This window comes from Spermophilus citellus (genome assembly GCF_964194105.1).
Source record: "Spermophilus citellus genome assembly, chromosome: 10".
Taxonomy (NCBI): domain Eukaryota; kingdom Metazoa; phylum Chordata; class Mammalia; order Rodentia; family Sciuridae; genus Spermophilus; species Spermophilus citellus.
Window position 1 is genome coordinate 91,084,562 of NC_138197.1, and position 21,432 is coordinate 91,105,993.

General features: G+C 35.8%; 1 protein-coding gene across 5 annotated transcripts in view; it reads left to right on the plus strand.

The window, feature by feature from the left end:
• TMEM19 (transmembrane protein 19) overlaps positions 1-21,432 on the plus strand; it is a 48,269-nt gene that overhangs the window by 17,796 nt on the left and 9,041 nt on the right. For 2 of the 5 annotated variants that reach the window (XM_081311056.1, XM_081311060.1), the window contains exons 7-8: positions 1,646-1,839; positions 4,878-5,454. The exons of 1 other annotated variant lie outside the window; for it this stretch is intronic. In XM_081311056.1, coding sequence (XP_081167182.1) covers positions 1,646-1,809 — 164 coding nt within the window. In that variant the 3' untranslated portion in view covers positions 1,810-1,839; positions 4,878-5,454. Of the gene's footprint in view, positions 1-1,645; positions 1,840-4,664; positions 4,853-4,877; positions 5,455-21,432 lie in introns of those variants that run through there. 2 more of the 5 variants (XM_081311058.1, XM_081311057.1) reach the window with 2 other exon arrangements.

Below are 21,432 nucleotides of genomic sequence, written 5' to 3' on the forward strand. Positions count from 1 at the left end.
CCCGGGTCGCACGCATGCCAGGCGAGCGCGCTACCGCTTGAGCCACATCCCCAGCCCCCATGCTTGATGTCTTCACCATTGAGTTTTGGAGTAGTTTGTTTTATTTGAGGTAGTATTTTTTTTTTAATATTTATTTTTTAGTTTTCGGCGGACACAACATCTTTGTTTGTATGTGGTGCTGAGGATCAAACCCGGGCCGCACGCATGCCAGGCGAGCGCGCTACCGCTGAGCCACATCCCCAGCCCTTGAGGTAGTATTTAACTAGATATCCCGGGCTAGTCTCAACGCCTGGGCTCAAGTGATGCCCCTGCCTCAGCCTCCCAAGGAGCTAGGGCTACAGTTGCATGCCACCATTGAGTTTTAAGTCCCACTCAAGGTAAATGGGAGAGTCAGTTTTCCTCAAAATTCTGTGTCTTGCTTCTGGTGCTGTCTGGCCCTTTCATTCTACGGATATTTCATGTTAGGTGTGTATTTCCTGCACATGTCACCAACTATATTTTCTCCGTTGATTGACATCATGAAGAGACTGAAGGCTAGAGAAGGTTCCCTGAGTTCAGTCCATCCCATGCTCTTCAAACCCAAGATAATCTACTTATCCTTTTACTCACCTCTCCACTTGTCAGAATGTTTGTTCTCTCAGTTTTACTAATTTCATTCAGATGCTTAGGAAGAAGCAATCTGGTTTTAACTTATACTAAAGAGACAGAGACTCTGTCTACACAATAGTACATGTGGGTTTTTTTGTTTTGTTTTGTTTTTTTAAGAAGCCTAAGTTTTATTTGAAATGGGTTCTAGAAGGGAAAACTTCTTACACTGAGTGAGTTGAAAAATAAAATGTGAGCAGTGGAAGAGGTTAGTTTATTCCCTAAATCTTTGTATGCTTCTGTTTTAGTCTGTACTGCTATGAAAAAATGCCTTATATTGGGTAATTTGCAAAGAGAACAATAAAGTAATTTACTTGTCATAGTTTCAGAAGCTGGGAAGTTCAAGAACAAGACACTATTCTCTTTCTGCTTCCAAGATGATACTTGTTGCTGCATCCTTCCATGGTGAAAGGCAGACAGGCAAAAGAACAAGGCAGTTCTCAGGAGCCTCTTATATAAGGGCATTAATCCCATTCTTGAGATAGAATTCCTCATGACTTGATCCCTTCCCCAAAGGCCCCAACTCTTAATTCTATCTCATTGGGTCTTAGATTCCAACATGAATCTTGGAGGGAGACAAACACTCAAACCATAGCATTCTTTTTTCATCACCATGCTGGTCCATGTGTGTCCAGTGCTGAGGCTATACATTCACCCCTATTCTGAGGAGCCTCACAGGTTGGCTTTGATGGGAAACTACTGGGAAGGCAGGCCTAGCCTGCCAGTTTCGGGCCACCTGTCCTTTTATTGTTCTCCATTCTAATTCCGAAGGAACTCCAGAAGTATTGAGAGAATATTATTGAGATGTGCTGAAACTTATTTATTCAAAGAGGCCTTTTGTAATCAAAGGTTCCATGTATCTCACCATTTAAATTATTTACTAAGGTCATTGTACAAGTCACTGAGAGTTTTTCAAAGGTGGTCTCTTTTGGAGAAAAAGCCAATTTTCTTTTTTTAATCTAGTATTTGAATCTTCTTATTTGCTTCTTTTCTATTCCAGGTTTGGATGAAAGCACTGGCATGGTAGTCAACAACCCTACAAATAATGCAAAGCACATAGCAGGGAAACCCATTCTTGATAACAATGCAGTGAATCTATTTTCTTCTGTTCTTATTGCCCTCTTGCTCCCAACAGCTGCTTGGGGGTTTTGGCCCAGAGAGTGAACTTTATTTCATTTCCACTAGTTGAAACTGGTGAGTTCAAATAAATTTGCAATTCTAAGTTTTATCCTAACAATAAATAATAATTGTAATGTTAAAGTGAAAATGTGAACTATTTCCGTATTCTATTATGATGGAATTCCACAATTTCATCAACTCACTTTAAAAGCTAGTATCTTTCTAGAGAAAGAGAAAATTACATAGAACTTATGCATATTTTCCTTCTGCTGAATGTAGCTTCTTGATCAGGGGAGCTACATTTTCTTTACATATTGCTATATATCGAACTGAAAGATCTACATAGTCAATGGAAATTTTATTTTGCTTTGTTTAAACCAGTGTCAGGATTGAGAGTGATGACATTTTAAAATGGTTCCTAATTGTAACAGAAAAATGTCACTGTACAAATTACCCCAATGTTATATTCATTTTTAATGGCTTAAGCTATCTTGTGTGGAAACCTCAGTAAGCATACTATCCTGACCTTCTCTCATTACCTTGCCAGTCACAAGTAATTATGAAAAGTGCAAAGATTAGTCCTAGTGAATTATGTGACATTATTCTCTCACTCCAGGTTAATAATGAAAAAAGGTAAATTTATTTTTCATATGACCATTAGAAAGTGTGAAAATAATTTCTAACTAAAATCAAAGAAAATTATCTAAAAAAGTGCACCTTATTATATATTTCAGTTGTGCACTGAAAATAAACTATATTGAATTCAATTTTTTTCTCTTTTCACATTTTTTCATTGGTGTATTATGGTCGTACATAATGATGAGATTTGTTACATATTCCTATATGCATACAATATAACAGTAAAATTTGACCAGTATCACTTTCCAGCACTTCCCCTCTCCCTTTCTGCCTTCACCCCGACCCAAGACATTAGTTTTTATTGTTGTTGTTTTATTAGATCATTATAGTTATACACAGTGGTTGGGTTCATCCTGACCAATTAATTATGCATGGAGTTTGATTTCAGGTCTCAATCCTTCCTCTCCTCCCCCATTCTCCTTCCTCTACCCTGTTAGACTTCCTTTCACTTACCTATTTTTTTAATTGATTCTTTTTACTTATACAAAAGGGTGATTTTTAAATGCATTTTCTAGCTTTCTTTTATAAATGACTGGAAAAATACTTTGATTTCCTATTACATACCTTCTAATTTGTGCCCTCCTTTACACTGTAGCTTTAAAATTTTCAAATTTGTTCTTCACTGTGACCTACCATGTACTAGAAGTTTTAACAAGGAACAGAGTACTTTACCAAATATATCTTAAGATGTTTCTCCTGTCATTTCTGTACCATTCTTCCCTTTCCCCTTAAAAAAGTTGGGAAAGGACTCCATGAGTAAGCCAGCTGAGAGTGGAGACAGCTTAGAATTCTTCAGTGGTGACCCAACTGTAGTGATGATTTGGAACTGACTGGTTTAGGAAGGAAAACAAAATAGTTTACATCCTTAATTCTTAAGTCATTCAATCAACTCATTGGATCACAACATTGGTTTTGAAATTAGGTATACTTTGGAAGCACCTGGGCAATTAAAAAAAAAAAAAAATTTAGTACCGGAGTTCAATACTCAGGGGCACTGCACCCCTCCCTTTTTTTTTTTTTTTTTTTTTTTTGAGACAGGGTCTTGCTAAGTTGCTGAGGCTGGCCTCTAACTTGCAGTCTTCTTGCCTCAATTTCCGGGGATTATAGGTATGTGCCATTGCATCTGGCCTGCGTGTTTTTAAAAATCAAAACTTGTGTCTAAGATCCATGCCCCCAAATTCTGACTTAGCTAATATAGGATATAGCCTGGAAATTGAAATTTTATAAAGCTTTGGGTGCACATGAAAATCATGTAGAGATTTTTTTTTTTAAACTCTGTTACCAAGGCCCTTTTTTAAACCAAGTAAATCAAAATGTCTTAAAATGATGTCCTTGCTCTCTCTTTATGTAGCCTACTCCGCATTGGGTATTTTTACAAAACCCTCTGATAGATTTTAATATCTAGCCAGGTTGAGAACCCCAGAATTAAGAATATCTGTATTTAAAGCACTGTATCTAAAGGAAGCATCAAAAGAATGGAATGTGTTGTTTTTAAGGAGACAACAATCAGCAGAGCATCAACAGAATGGAATGTCTTGTTTTTAGGGAAACAACAATCAGCAGAGCGCTGGGGTTGATAGCTTCTGGTAATTGTGCACTGTCTTGCATCTGCATCTCTTGTCATTGCTGTCGGTTTTTCATGCAGCCCATGTGTTATTTGAACATGCCTTTCCTCTTTTCCTAGAAATTCATCCTCATGACATACTAAGGGACAAAAGTACTTACTGGGACCAGCTTTAGGTTTGGTACAATCACCTTGTCATTAACAGTGTGGAGAGAGATTACTATACAATCCTTTGTTTGAAAATTTAGGGTTAGTTGTGTTTGGGAATCAAAATTTTTCAGGATTTAAAAAACTAATAGGATCTACATAGAATATTTCACTCAAAGCTACTAAAAAAAGTCCAGGGTAGAAACCCATTATCAAATGCACTCCTACTTTTGTGGTGAGTTATGAATAGCCCCACTGAAGGTGATGACTAAAGAATGTAAAGAGCCTCAGGTTAAGTCATGTCAGGTTTTGTCACCAAACTTGTGAAGAAACAATCCATAGTTCTTGGATATGAAAACTACAAATAAAGAATTGAGGTTCTGTCCTTTTTTCTTTTTTTAATCCTACATATATTTTCTGTAACATCTTTTGTTAATTGGATATTTAATTCAACTATTCTTCTTGGGTAGGTGGGCAGTTATATTAAAAACACTTTCATGGAGAGAGCTCCATGTAACAATATAATAAAATATTATGTGCTTCTGCCTAGGTAGCTTAGAGGTGTATTATTTATTATTATACTATAACATAATAGAGGACTGCAAAGTGTATGTGGCCCAAGGCAGCTTTTGAAGAAGACTTCAAGAAGAGACATCACATGGGACTACCAGGACAGCACAGACTTCTCACAGAAGTTCATTCCATCTTTAGTATTTTTCCCTTCTTGAGTTATCTATGCTTTATATCTCTTTCTTGTTTCTAGCTGCTGTAAATATAGAATACTGGCTGCAAAAATTCTAACTCCACCTCAATTAGAAAAAGAACTATTAAAGAGAAAAATTGTGAAATGAGATGTTTTAAACTTTGCACCTGCCTGCGGTATGAACAGCTGCTGACTATTAATGCACAGTGAATACCCTAGGTCCCAATCATTTGATATTCGTGATATTTTATCTGATGTCCCCAGTACCACCACAATGAGAATGAACTGCAAGCCACCAAATCCCAGATGAATTATATGCTCTTTAAAAGTAAAAACACAGGAATGAGAATATAGCTGTGGTAGAGCGCACTTGCTCAGCATGTGTGAAGTTCTGGGTTCGATCCCCTATACTTCCAAAAAAAGAAGAAAACAATTATGCAGCTTAATTATTTAATCTCCTTCTGGAGTATTTGTTGCTCTAACTCCCAGTAAGTCCTGAATATTTTTAAAATATATGAGTGTTTAATGTGTTTGTTGAATTAAGTTGTTAGACTCTAATCAGTGTTTCTCTTAAGAGTCTCTGAAAGTCAATAATTGGAAACATATTCCTGGAGGGAAATAAAAAATTAAAAAAACAGTTTGGCTAATTGAATTTCTGAGGACTGTGATGATTCCAACATTTCTCAATCATGTGAAACCAGTAATGGTTTTGAAACTAATGAGTCAGGAAATTATTGTAGGGGAAGTGAAAAAGTGGCAGAACAGGACTCCTGAAATTATTCTCCCTGCCAAGACTAAATGTCAGTTCTCTTTCATTTACCATAATCTCTCCCTTTAAAATTTATTTTATAAATGTGGCAAGTCTTCTTATATATTTAGATTTTTTCTTTTTTTATTAATGTTTAATGTAGTAATAAATGTGTGTTTTTGTTTTTGCTGTACTAGAGACTAAACCTAGGCCTTGCACATGCTAGGCAAACACTGTACCATTGAGCCACATCCCCAGCCTTGAATCTGTTCTTTTTTAATCATTAAAGATAAAACTAAAATATTCTTTGGCCTTTACTACCCCTTTAGTAATTTTGGCCCCTTTCTGTCTTCCCCAAGATAATAATCACTGGTAAAAATTTGTGATAATTTTTACATATTTGTTTTAGGAGTTTTTTTTTTAAGTCAATTTTATAATTAGTAATGTCTTTTGCTGCTTGAAGCCAGGTTGCTTATATCACCAAAAAAATCTAGCAAAAATAAAAGACATACACTAAAACATCAGTGTGTAATCTGGTAAGATTACAGATGTATTAAATATTCCTTAAAATTTTTAAATAAGTATATAAATTGTGTCTCCTTAAAGATGTTAAAAATACATATACAGGGCTGGGGTGGAGCTCAGTAGCAGAACATTTACCTATCATATTTGAGGACCTGTTCCCAGTAGTGGGGGAAAAGAAAATACAAAACTAATTTTAAGTACTTTTCTAAAGGTCTTCAATCAAATGTGTTTTTTTCTTTGAATTAAGAAAAAGGCTGGGGGCTGGGGATGTGGCTCAAGTGGTAGCGCGCTCGCCTGGCATGCGTGCAGCCCGGGTTCGATCCTCAGCACCACATACCAACAAAGATGTTGTGTCCGCCGAGAACTAAAAAATAAATATTAAAAATTCTCTCTCTCTCTCTCTCTCTCTCTCTCTCTCTCTAAAAAAAAATATATATATATATATATATATATATATATATAATAAAAAAAAAAGAAAAAGGCTGAAAGTAGACAAATTATCTGGTAATTACCCCTCTTTCCCATATACCCCTCCCATTATTATTTTTAAATGCTACTCTTTCTTTGTAAACTACCTTATTAGCAATGAACTAAAAGAATAAAATGGAATTTTAATGTAAGTAATGAACACCCTCAGATTAATTCTTCATATCTTGCTTAGCTATTTGCATTTGGAGTTTTACATGGCAGATACCCTAATATGGGTCATAGAATTCTAGAACAAAGAATCTTTTTTTTTTTTTTTTTAAAGAGAGAGCGAGAGAGGAGAGTGAGAGAGAGAGAGTAAGAGAGAATTTTTAATATTTATTTTTTAGTTCTTGGCAGACACAACATCTTTGTTGGTATGTGGTGCTGAGGATCGAACCCGGGCGGCACGCATGCCAGGCGAGCGCGCTACCGCTTGAGCCACATCCCCAGCCCTAGAACAAAGAATCTTAGGTTAACTTTCCCATGCCATTGCCCAGACACAAAGCTATAAAATACATATATATCTCATATAAGTGAGTATAATCTTTTCTTACATTTTCATGCTTTCTTTTGCATACACTGTCTGTTGTGCCTGGTGTTCTTTTCCTCCCTTATCCATCCTAAAAAAACAGTTCAGTGGCTGTTCCTCTAAGAAGCTTTTCCAGACTCCCTTAGACAGAATTAGCTATCCTTTATATATATCCTACACTTTAACTATAGCAGTTATCACACAGTGAGCATTTGTTAAACAAATGTGTACTTCAGTGTACTAATATTTAACCTATTTCTTTAAACTACCAACATCCCTATTGTAGACAGTAGCCAGTGTAGAAAGGGTTCAAAACTTTCTTCAGAACTAAATATAGTTTATATATTATGGGGCTAGAATAATAATAGCAATTGTATTATATCCTCTCAATCTCATCTAGCTAGGGTTTAAAAACGTTGATACCATCTAAGAGTATCAGAAAATAAACTTATTAGAAATGTGCATTTTCAGGGGCTGGGGTTATGGCTCAGTGGTAAGTTCTCACCTAGCATATGTGAGTCCCTGAGTTCAATCCTCAGCACCACATAAAAATAAATAAATATATATAAAGGTATTGTGTCCATCTACAACCAAAAAAAATATTTTTTAAATGTGCATTTTCAGTACAGATTTTCACATATCTATTGTGCTCATATAGAGTATTATTTATAGTAACTCAATTTATAGTTCTAATAAAATTCTAAAGTTGTCTTTATATTATATTATTGAACAAAATTTTTATGCATGAGGCTCCAAGTTCAATCCCCAGAGCAGAGGAAAATTTATCAATTTTTTTCTTTAAAAGTGCTACAGTACAGGGCTGGGATTGTGGCTCAGTGGTAGAGCACTCCCCTAGCTAGTGTGAGGCCCTGGGTTCGATTCTCAGCACCACATATAAATAAATAAAATAAACATATTGTATCCACCTACAACTAAAAAATAAATATTTTTTTTTAAAAAGTGCTATGGTACATTGTGTCCAAATATGGACCTCACAAGAGCTGCCGACTGATGATAGAATAGCACAGTTACTAATAATACCAAGCCTACATGATAAATTTTCCAGTCGTGCTGTAGAAAGAGGTTCCAAGGGATTAGGCTCCACAGGTGTAGATTGGGCTATGCTTTCTTTAAATTTAGATTCTCGCCCCATGCTAAAACTAAATATTCAAGGACATGAATTTAATGGGCTACTGGATACAGGTGCAGACCTTAGCATCATCTCTCGTCAAGAATGGCCAAAATATTGGCCATTACAACAAGCCACTCAAACGCTTCGAGGCCTAGGAGAAGTGCATTGGTATTAGATTGGAAGGATCCTGAAGGATGTGAAGGAACTATACAGCCATATGTATTGGATCATCTTCCCGTAAATTTATGGGGACGAGATGTCCTAGATCAATTAGGTTTGACATTAACAAATAACATCAACCAAAATGCACCCACGATTATGACTAGACAAGCTTTTAGGAAAGAAAAAAGATTAGAAAAACAAGAACAAGGTATAGCAGCATCAATACAAATAGATCAAGGAATGGACGGACATGGGTTGGATTTTCAGAAAGGGCCACTGAGACAATAAAAATTACTTGGAAATCAGAAAGACCAGTATGGGTTCCTCAGTGGCCCCTGACTAAAGAAAAGATACAAGCAGCCCATGACCTGGTCAAACAGCAATTAGCGGAAGGACATATACAACCTTCTGTATCTCCCCATAATACTCCCAGTTTTGTCATCAAAAAGAAATCTGGTAAATGGATATTATTGCAAGATTTAAGAGCCATTAATAATGAGATGGTTATTATGGGACCTGCTCAATTGGGGATTCCTCAATTGTCTGCTTTGCCAAAAACTTGGTATGTTTTAGTTATAGATATTAAAGATTGTTTTTCTTCAATTCCAATTTATCCTGAGGATAGTCCATGTTTTGCATTTACTATCCCTGCACTAAATCATGAAGATCCTGATCAGAGATATGAATGGAAAGTACTCCCTCAAGGGATGGCTAACAGCCCAACTATGTGTCAAATTTATGTTAACAAAGTAATCCAGCCACTTAGAAATCAAAATCCTGAACTACAAATCTTTCACTATATGGATGATGTATTATTAGCACACAAAGATAAAAACACATTGCTAGAATGTTATGCCACACTTACAAACTTATTAAAAAATTATAATCTAGAGATAGCAATAGATAAAGTACAATTAAATTTTCCAATTAATTATTTAGGAGTTCTATTATCCTCAACCATGGTCCATCCACCTAAAATTCAAGGGTTTTTCCTGAGGAGCTATTTTGTTTGGTGTGTGTGGTTCTAAAAATAAAGTTCGTTTCTTTTGACAAGTGGCTTCTGAATCGTACCCAGCCAGACTGCGGCACACAAGTATGTTTGCTCAACTATTGGCAAACAATTTCTACTTCAGTTACATACTCTGTGCCCTGTTATATATAAAAATATGTTTTGAAATATTTTTTTGTATTTTAAATACTATTTTGATTATATAAAATTTAGAAAATAAGGGTAAGAAGAGGGCAATTTTCATAATTGTACTACTCAGAGACAGGCATCGTTAATATTTTAGTATATGTATTCCCCGCTTTTTTTTCAGTACTGGGGATTGAACTCAGAGCCTCACACATGCTAAGCAAGTGCTCTATCTCAAGCTACATCCTTGGCCTTTTTTTTTTTTTTTTTTAATATTTATTTTTTAGTTTTCGGCGGACACAACATCTTTGTATGTGGTGCTGAGGATCGAATCTGGGCTGCACGCATGCCAGTCGAGCGCGCTACCACTTGAGCCACATCTCCAGCCCCATCCTTGGCCTTTTTTAAATTTTATTTTGAGACAGGGTCTCACTAAATTGCCCAGGCTGTCTTTGAACTTGCAATTTTTCTCCTAAGTGACTGAGATTTCATATGAGCACCACCATTCCCAATTATTTATTTTATTTTTTGTAGATGGACAAATACCTTTATTTTGTTTGTTTATTTTTATGTGGTGCTGAGGACCAAACCCAGGGCCCCCGCACGTGCTAGGCGAGCACAGTACAACTGAGCCACAACCCCAGCCACCCCAATTATTTTTCCCATCTTTTACATGAGGCTTTTTTTTTTAATAAAAAGTATCACACTATATTTAGTTTTACATCTTGCTTTCATCACCTAACCCTATGGGATAAGCATTTTATCTTGCCATGAAAAGTTATTTGAGCTGCTATAAACAGTATGGCTGTATCACTGTAGTATGCTGATTTTAAGTCCTTTTGATAAAGAAAATATTTATATACACAGTGAAATATTACTTAGCCCTAAAAAATAATTGTAAATCGATAGATCTGGAGACTATCCTCCTAAGTGAAATAAGCCAGTCCCAAAAAACCAAAGGCTGAATGCTCTCTTTGATATGTGGATGCTAACCCATAAAAAAAGGGGAAGAGGGAAGAATAGATCAATTCAGTGGATTAGACAAAGGAAAATGAAGAGAAGGGAGAGGGGAGGGAATAGAAAAGACAGAAGAATGAATCAGACATAACTTTCATATGTTTATATATTAATATATCACCAGTGAAACTTCATATCATATACAACCACAAGAAGGGTTAATTAAAGTTAATTGATATTCCATGTATATATAATATGTCAAAAATATACTCTACTGCTATGTATATCTAAAAGAAACAAATTTTTAAAATGAAACATTCAGATTTAAAAGAATAAAAGTTATTTGAGCCAGGCTGGTGGCGTACACCTATAATCCCTGTGGTTTGGGACACTGAGGCAGGAGGATGGTGAGTTCAAATCCACCCTCAGTAACTTAGGCCCTGAGCAACTCAGGAAGACCCTGTCTCCAAATAAAATATAAAAAAGGTCTGGGGTTGTGGCTCAGTGGTTAAGTGCCCCTGGGTTTAATCTCTAGTACCAAAAAATAAAAAGAAAAGAAAAAACAGTTATTTGAATACATTACTAATGACTGGGAAGTCCAGTTTAGAAACTGTCACCCTTGGCTGGTTGTGGTGGCGCACACCTGTAATCCCAATGGCCTGTGAGCTGAGACAGGAGGATCACAAGTTCAAAGGTAACCTCAGCAACCTTGAGGCACTAAGCAAATCAGTGAGACTCTATCTCTAAATAAAATACAAAATAGGGCTGGGGATGTAGCTCAAGTGGTTGAGTGTCCCTCAGTTCAATCCCCGATACCAAAACAAAAAAATAAATAATCATACTTTAATTTCCTTGGGGGACTTTAGGGTTTTTTTTTTTTCCAAATGTGTCATAAATGGTACAGTGATATCTGCTATCTGGAAAAGTCTATTTTTTGGAATTGTTGCATCAAATCTATTAAGGAGTATTGCCTACTTGCTCTTTGGAAAGATTTTTTAGGTTTCCAGAACTATCACCTATATATGAGGTTACTAGTTTCACTGCAAACCCCCTAGCACAGAATTAACATTGTTTCCTTAATCTTTGCCATTTGGATTTTTAAAAGCCAGGGCGAGAAGGTAATCTTTTTAACTTATATGAATCTTGAAGGACATAGAAAACTATATCATCTATATAATCTTCCAGAGGAAAAGCATTTTGAAATAATAATGTCCTCTGTACCAGGTATTGTTTTAAACAATTTTCAAACATCAACTCATTTAATTCCCATAACAATCCTATGAAGTATTTACATTATTCATCTTTGTAGAAAACTGAGCTTGAAAAGTTAAATGATGGGAGGGGATATAGCTCAGTAGTGAAGCCTTGCCTAACATTCACAGGGTGCTGCAAAATACACACACACACACACACACACACACACACACACACACACACTTGAATGATAAATGGAGATGATGATAAACATTCAGATTAACTAAAGATAGAACTCTAGAACTTGGGGAATTATTATTTGTGCTGTGATAGCAAAACTACAGCTTGTTGAGAAAATTCAATGAGATTTTCCAACAGAAGGAAAAAAAAATAGGCAATTATCCTATGAAGTAATAGGAAAATTGAGCCATTGCCAATCAACAGCCTAGTATACTGATTGCTCACTGAGACTTTTGTTTTTATCTAAAGTGATTGTCTGCAAGTTTCTCAAGTTTTTCACTTTCGAAATTTGCAAATCTAGTTAGACATCTTTAAGGAGGAGAAGGGCCAAGAGAAACCAGTCAGTGTCAAAATAATTATAGGTTGGGAGAATACACTATAAGAAGGAATAATGTTCAGCTCTTACAGATACTTTATTTGGAATGGTCCAGGTGAGATTGAAAAATATATATTTTAGTTGCATATTTATTGACATCAAAGATATTCATGATGTATTAAATGAAAAGTAATTCAAAACCAGAATTGACAGTGTGATCCCATTTCAGTTTAAAAAAATATTTGTAGGCATATAGCCATAGGAAAAAGGATCAAGATATATATATACACTTAAGTGTTAAAATTATGCCTAGGAGGTGAGATTGTTGGTGTTTTATCATTTTCTTTTCGTATAACTGTATTTTTTACATTTTTCTACAATGAATATTCTTGTTGCAATTTAATGCCATTACTTATTCAGAAAAGGGAGAGGGGAAGGAAAGTGGTCATTTGATTGTCACAGTGCAGTACAAAGGGGATACAGTGGTCTTTTTTTTTTTTTTTTAAAGAGAGAGTGAGAGAGGAGAGAGAGAATTTTTAATATTTATTTTTTAGTTCTCGGCGGACACAACATCTTTGTTGGTATGTGGTGCTGAGGATCGAATCTGGGCTGCACGAATGCCAGTCGAGCGCGCTACCACTTGAGCCACATCTCCAGCCCCAGTGGTCTTTTTAATAAGTAACACTGAGTTTTTATGACTTCATACCACACAGGAAATCAATTCCAGATGAATATCAGGTTTAAATATGAAAGGTTAAGCAACACAAGTGTTTTGTTGAAAAATATGGAACAACTTTGTAACCTTGGAGTATGAGAAAGATTTCTTAAATGAGACACAAAAGTGCTAACCAGAAGGAAAAGAAGTTGGACTATGGTAAGATTAGTAATTTCTGTCCATCAAAACTCTTATTAAGAGTTAAAAAAAAAACAGCCAGGCACGGTGGTGCACACCTGTAATCCCAGCGGCTTGGAGGTTCAAAGCCAGCCTCAGCAGTGGTAAGATGGTAAACAACTCAATGAGACCATGTCTCTAAATAAAATACAAACAAAAAAAGTGGGGGTTGAGGATGTGCCTCAGTGGTTAAGCACCCCTGGGTTTAATCCCCAATACAAAAAGAAAAATGGTTAAAAAAAACACAATCCAATGAGTAGTAGAAAATATTTGCAACATGTGTATCCAACACAAGATTCATATTCCAAATATAAGTAAGTTTTTTAAAGTCTGCAAATCCATAAGAGAAAACCATCAACACAGAAGAAAACCGGACAAAAATTTAAAAAAACAGAAAAGCCATTTTGTAAGGAGAGTATCCAAATGGCCAATAAATACTGGAAAATGTTTAACTGCTTTTAGTCATCAGGAAAATATAAATCGAAAACACATTGGATGGTTACCAGAATGGCTAAAATGAAATCAGAAAATACTAAATTGTTGGTGAACATGTACAGCTAGAACCCTTACACTTCTGCAGGTAATGGCAGTATCTACTAATCTTGAACATATACTACTCTTTGACCCACTGATTGCATGCCAAGAACATATACTCAAAAGAATATTTATTACCAGCTCTCTTCATAGTAATCTCAAATTGGAAAAACCAAATGCCTCAGAAGTCTCATAATATTTTTTTTGCTATGATTATTGGTTTTAAAAGTCACAAATCCAGACAGATTCAAATAATAGGGAAATATATTCCACCTCTTGATGGAAGGAGTAGCAAAGTTACATTGTCACAGAGAAAGGTGACAGAGGCGAGATGTATTGAGTGTCATTCTAAGGCTCTGCCATGTTGTTACTTCTCGGCTCCTAAACATCTATCTAAGCTCTTTCTGTTAGATAGTCTCACTTCTCAGGCAATGCTGTTGGAAGGATTCAAAACAACCTCATGATAGGGCTTTCCCGGGTTATCTAAATGCTCTATGTCTCCTTCTATGAAAAAGAACTAGTACTTTCTTTTCCACCCTATTGTTGAAATTAATGTAGAAGTTCTTCAAAGGAACTGTGTTAAAAAAAAAACACATAATAACGGTTCCCTAATGACATCCATATCCCAAATCTCAAAAAGAGTATTTACATGGCAAAGGGGACTTGTAGATGTGATAAAGGTTAAGAACCTTACCATGGAGAGATTATCCTGATTACCCAGATGGGCCCAAACTAGTTACATGAGTCCTTAAAAGCAGAGGGCCAGTCAGCAAGATGGTGGCCTAGGAATCTACACATTCACTTTCCACAGAGATACCCGTATACAGACCATAATACCTCTGTGGGAATACTAGAGACTGGTTGAGAAGCTATAGCACCAGCTTATTTTAAAACTCAAGGGGAGGGACACAGGGTTGTGGCTCAGTGTAGAGTGTTTGTCTCACGCATGTTGAGGCACTGGGTTCGATCCTCAGCACCACATAAAAATAAATAAACAAAATAAAGGTATTATGTCCATCTACAATTTAAAAAAATTTTTTAAAGCTGGGGGTGGGGTGGCACTGAGAATATATTTCAATTGGTAGTTTGCCTTGCATGCACAAGGCCCTGGTTTCAATCCTCAGCACCATTTAAAAAAAAAAAAGAAAAGAAAGAAAGAAAACTCAAGGAGTGCTGGTGGAAAGGGAAAGGATAGGAAGATTCTCAGGGTTTGGTATGGCAATTCAAACACCTCCCCCTCATCACATAGATAGTGTGTAACTGGGAGGAAAATCTCTTGGAATGGAAACAAGTAGACCATGTGTCCAGCATTCTGGATTGTCTAGGAACTGCTTGAGTGACTGGTTTCTGTCTCATCTGACTTGGAATTGACAAACTTGCACTAGAGTTTAGAAGCCCTGGAAAATAGAGGCAAGTGCCACAGTTAAGCTACAGTTTTGAAGACAGGTGCTTGGAAAAGAAAGACATCAAATAAGATTTGAGAGGTCCTAGAACTTCTTTCGCTGTTCGGTGAAGGTTTTCCCCTTCACCAGGTTTCTTTTGAGATTGATATTGCTTTCAGTTTAAAACAATGCTATTTCTTTAAGATGTTTTATTTAATTGTAATGATAAACACAAAGAAAATATCTGTAGAATAATCACAAAAGGAAATATGAAGGGAATCAAATCATTCACTGCAAAAAAGAAAAAAAGGAAATGGGAAAGGAGAGACAAAAATGCTAATAGAAGAATACAGAAAACAAAATGACAATAGTAACTCCTTCCTTGTAAGTAATAACTTTGAATTTAAATGGATTAAACACAATTAAAAGACATATTGGCTTATCACATTAAAACAAAAGAGGATCCAACTATATATTCTTTATTAAAAAAACTTTTTATATCTAAGGACAAACAAGCTGAAAAAGTATGGTACAAGATAATCCATACAAATAGTAACCAAAGAGAGGAATGATAACATTTGTCAAAGTAGACTTTAAGTAAAAACATAAGACACAAAGATGGACATTGTATACTGACAAAAGGGCAGATGCTCCAAAAATAAAACAGTTTATGCACCAAACATAAAATTTACTAAATAGGTGAAGCAAGCCAGGTGTGGCTAGAATCCTAGCAGCTCAGGAGGCAGAGCAAGAGAATCACTAGTTGGAGGCCAGCTTTAGCAACTTAGCAAGAACCTATGCAATTCATTGAGACCCTATTTCAAAAAATAAGAAGGATTGGGACTGTGGCTCAGTGGTTAAGTGCCCCTAGGTTCAATTCCCAGTACCAAAAAAAAAAAAAGTGAAGCAAACTTTGACAGAATTGGAGGTAGAAACAAAAACACAATAGTAGGAGATTCAGTCCTCTGTTTTCAATAATAGAAAAACTAAACAGAAAATCAATAAGGAAATGGAAAATATGAATGATGTTATAGACCAATCAGACCTAATAGACGTATACAGAACACTCCACCCCAACAAGAGCAGAATGTACCTTTTTTCCCAGTACACATAGAACGTTAACCAGGATAAACCACATGTTAGGCCAAAAGACAAGTCTTGACAAACTAACAAAAACGGAAATAATATGAAGTATTTTTACTAATTATAATGGAATAAAACTAGAATCAAGAGCACAGAGAAAAATGGAAAATCCAGAAATGTGTGGAAATTAAGCAATACTAACAACTACAAGGTCAAAGAAGTCACAAGGGAAATTAGAAAATACCTTGAGACAAAAGAAAATGGAAACACAATGTACCAAAACATGAGATGCAACAGAAGTAGTTCTAAAGGAAAAGTTCTTAGCTGTAAATGGGTACATTTTAAAGACCTCAAATTGCCAACCTAACTTCACACCCCAAGAAACTAGAAAAAGAACAAACTAAATTCAAAGGTAGCAGAAAAAAAGAGAACGATAAAGGTTAGAAGAGAGATAGGGACCAGAAAAACAATACAAAATGTCAACAAAAACAAGAGTTGTTTTTTAAAGAACAACAAAATTGAAAAACCCCTTATCTAGTTTAAGAAAAAAAAAAGAGGATTCCTAAAATCATAAATGAAAGAACTAATGCCAAAGAAATAAACAGAATTATAAAAAAACAGTATGAGCAATCATACACCTACCAATTGGATAATACAGAAGAAGTGGATCAACTTCTGGAAACCAACACTTCACCAAGGTTAAATCATGAAGAAATAGAAAATCTGAATAGACAAACAATGAATAAGAAGATTGAATCAGAATCAAAAACCTCACCGCAAAGAAAAAAAAATAAGTCTAGGACCAGATGGCCTCATTAGTGGAGTCTACCAAATATTTAAAGAAGGATTAATATTAATTATTCTCAAACTCTCAAAAAATTGAAGAGGGCCAGGTGTGGTAATACATACCTACAATTCCAGCAACTCGGGCAGCTGAGGAAGGAGGCTTGCAAGTTGGAGGTCAGCCTTGACAACTTAGTGAGACCCTAGCTCAAAATAAAAATTAAAAAGGGTTGGGGGTGAACTTCAGTGGTAGAGTGCCTCTGGGTTAAATTCCTAGTTCCACACCAAAAAATTAATAAATAAGAGGAGGCATTACTTCCAAGCTCAAACTGTGAGGCCATTATTATCCTGATACCATTAAGGCAAAGACACTACAAGAAAACTACACAACAATGACCAATGAATATGCAAAAACCTTGAACAAAATGCTATAAAACAATTCAATAGCACATTAATTCCTGTAATGCAAGGATATTTCATATATGAAAACCAGTCAATATCATACACCACTTTAACATAGCAAAGAACAAAACTACATAATTATCTGCAGAAAAGCATTTGACAGGATTTTAACACTCTAGAGCTGGGATTTGTAGCTCAGTGGTAGAGTGCTTACCTAACATCCATGAGGCACTGGGTTCAATCCTCAGCACCACATAAATGTAAAATAAAGATATTGTGTCCACCTGAAACTAAAAAAAATAAATATAAAAAAAAAGATTTAACACTCTTTTATAATGAGACACTCAACAAACAAGAAATGGAAGAAAATCACCTGAACATAACAAAGACCATTGCTAAAAAGGCTACAGCTTACATTACATTCAGCAGTGAAAAACTGAAAACTTTTCCTCTCAAATAAGGAATGAGACCAAGGTGGCCACTCAGGTCATTTCTATTCAATATAATATAGAAGTCCTAGCCAGAGCAATTGGGCAAGGAAAAAAAAAAGTATCCAAATTAGAGAAGAAAATGTGCAATTATCTCTGTTTGCAATTAACAAGATCTTACATGTAGAAAACCATAGAGTTCACCACCACCCCCCCCCCAAAAAAAAACTGTTCGAATTAATGAATTCATCAAAGTTGTCAGAGTTGTAGTATATAAAATCACAGTACAAAAATCAATTGCATTAACTAGATATGGTGGCACATGCCTATAAGTCCAGCAACTTGGAAGACTGAAGCAGGTTCATACATTTGAGGCCAGCCTCAGCAATTTAACAAGATCCTATCTCAAAATAAGAGCTTCAGATATAGCTCAGTGATAGAACACTCCTAGGTTAAATCTCCTGCACTGCCAAAAAGAAAAAAAAGGAAAAGGTGGTAAATTTTGTGTTTTTTGTTTTTAACCACAATTCACATAAATAAGCAAATGAAGCAGAAAACTTTCTCTTGCTATAAACAAAAAAAAGGAGGGGGGTAACAACAGAAAAGGAATCAAAAAGATGCTGGGTTTTTTTTTAATATTTATTTTTTAGTTGTAGTTGGACACAAAGGTATTATACCTTTATTTATTTTTTTTTAATTTATTTTTATGTGGTGCTGAAGATTGAATCCAGGGCCTCACACGTGCTAGGCTAGTACTCTACCACAGAGCCACACCCAGCCCCAAGATGCTGGTTTTATTTATTTATTTTTTTAAGAGAGAGACAACAAACAACAACATCTTTGTTTGTATGTGGTGCTGACAATCGGACGGGGGCCGCACGCATACCAGGCAAGCGCACTACCGCTTGAGCCACATCCCCAGCACCAAGAGATGCTGGTTTTAAAGAGGAGGAAAGAGGCCATGAACCAAGAAGTATGAGTGGCCTCAAGAAGCAGGGACAAGCAAACAGACATTCTTCTGTGTGGCCTCCAGAAAGGAAGGAACACAGCCTTGCTGCTACCTTGATTTTAGAACTTCTGACCTCTAGAACTGCTATTCTCTAGCTTCATGACCATGTTTACTTAGCCTCTCTATATCTCGGGTTCTTTATCCATAAATTGGGGCCATTAAGTAACACCTACCTCATGCAGGATCAAATGCCTTAAGTCATCTAATGTACCTCACATAGTCTCTGATTGTGTTAAGCCAGTAAATGTTAGTGTTACTATTTGACATGAGTTAAAGTGCCCTGCAGCTGCAGGGTACCTCTGCTCCTTTACATTTATTATTGTCACTAGTCTATAGGGGGTGAAAAGATCACTATTAAATGGAAATCAGCTGTGTTCACATACTTCATTTTGCAAAAAGTAAGAAAGATAAATTTTTTATACCAAGCTGTATTACTGAAAACCTCATTCTTGAACTTTTGGGATCTTTTCTTCCTAATGAAACAGTGAGTGCCTGCTTCTAGGTACAAGGCTTCTTATTCCTCTTTAGCCTTATGAACAGTTATTACTCTACACATGCCTCATGTATCCAGGTTATTTGGAATATTAACAGTCCCAGACTATGTGCTTTCCAATGTTATTCTGCACAATCCTATTAAATGGTTCTTGCTTCTGTTCTGGAAGAAAACTCGCTGATGTCAGTGAGAAGAGAGAAAGAAATTCCACATGTAGAATTGGATCCTATAGTGATAGTGGTATGGTAAAATAACCCCTATGCCTAATTTCCAAATTTCCTTACTTTCACTTAATTCACACTCCCAGCCCACTTGCAAATGGTGAAATAACTCCTATGCCCCATTTCCAAATTTCCTTTCCCTCACTTAATTCTCATTCCCAACCCACTTGCAAATACCCTTAGAGCTCCTGAAGGAAGAAACAGGAAGTAATACAAAAAGCTGGAAATCCCCTCTGAATGTGCAGATCACTTTGGTCCTTATTCAGCTTCCCTCTGGTAGAAGAAGGGAAAAGTCAGCTGGTTTTTTAGAACACATGGTCATTGAGCCATCTTTGTGTCAGGCTTCTGTCCTACTTACCCTGAGCTGGATTGGTTTCATCAATTTTTACATAACTGATATGATAGATTAGAATGGGCTCTTGAATTTTTTTTTTTTTTTTTTTACCATCCACCCACCAACAACTGATTTTTGTCTTTCCACAGGCTGGCCTGTGTAACCAGGTTTGTTGAGGTGGCCTGACTCTTATGTGCAATTTATATGGCAGACTTCACAAAACATAAATCCTCTTAAAATTAGCATAGTAAAATTAAAGAGGAAATAAACTTTTACACAAAAGAATGGAAGCTAATTCCAGAAAACAAAGTCTGCTTTTAATTTTAGTTGACTTTTGGTGATGTGGTATATTTATTTTGTATTTTGGAATTTTTAAAATACAAAATAATTAGAATAATATGATGAGCACTGATAAATCTATGGCCCATTTTCATCAATTATGGTCATTCTGCCATTATATTGTATCTTTACTGCCACTTGTTCCCAATCCCCACTTAATTTTATCTTATATTTTGTGAAGTAAACATTTCTACATTTAAATCACAAATATTTTTAACTGTATAACTTTGACAGAAAATAGGCCTATCAAGCTATAGAAATTCCCTTTTGTCATTTCCTATCAATTCCTTCCCTTTCCAGAGTTAATACTATAGTTTTGCTTATTCTAGAATATCATATAAATGGAAATACTCTACTCTTTTGGGGGGGGGGAGGGATATCTGGCTTCCTTTTTTTTTTTTTTTTGTTATATCTGAGCTTTGTGCATATGGTTGCATGTACAAATAATTCATTTCTTATTATCTCCAAAAAATATACTATTGCATGATGATATAAACAACCTCCAGGATGGATCTTGGTTTAGTCCCCTCCTGCACTGAATAAGGCTGGCCTGTGTTACCAATATGATATTGAAGAGATTACAGTGACTTCTGAGCCTACGCCATTAAAAAAAAAAAAAAAGAAGAAGAAGAAAAACCACATTACAGCTTTCATGTTCCTTTCTCATGGATCATTCATTCTGGGACATGACACACATCATGTCATCAGGGCATTTAACAGCAAAAAGGCTCATATGGGGAGAAATGGAGACTTCTTTATGCCAACAGCACCATGGGACTTGATCCTCAAGCCTCTGTCAAGCCTTCAACCTAGCAAAAATCTTTACTACAAATTCATGAGAGATTGATTCCAAGCCAGAATCACCCAGATAGGCTGCTCCTGAATTCCCGACCAACAGAAACTATGTAAGGTCTGTGATTTTCCTTAATGTCTTTGTCTGATTTGGCATTAGGGTGTTGCTGGCTCAAACAGTGATTCAGGAAGTGTTCTCTCTGCTTCTATTTTGTAACAGATTATGGAGAATTTATATCTTCTGTTTCTTAAATGCTTGGTAGAATGCACCAATGAACCTATCTGACTCTGTTGGTTTCTGTTTGGGGAGGTTTTTAATTATTGGTTCAATTTTTACTTGATGATTTTATTCAGATTATCACTTTGTGTGATTTGGGGGAGACTGTATCTTCAAGGAATTGGTCCATTTGATATGTTATCAAATTGATGGGGTAGAGTTGTTGATATTTCCTTATTGTCCTTTTAATGTCTGTAGGATCAATAACGATAGCCCCTCTTTCCTTTCTGATATTAGTAG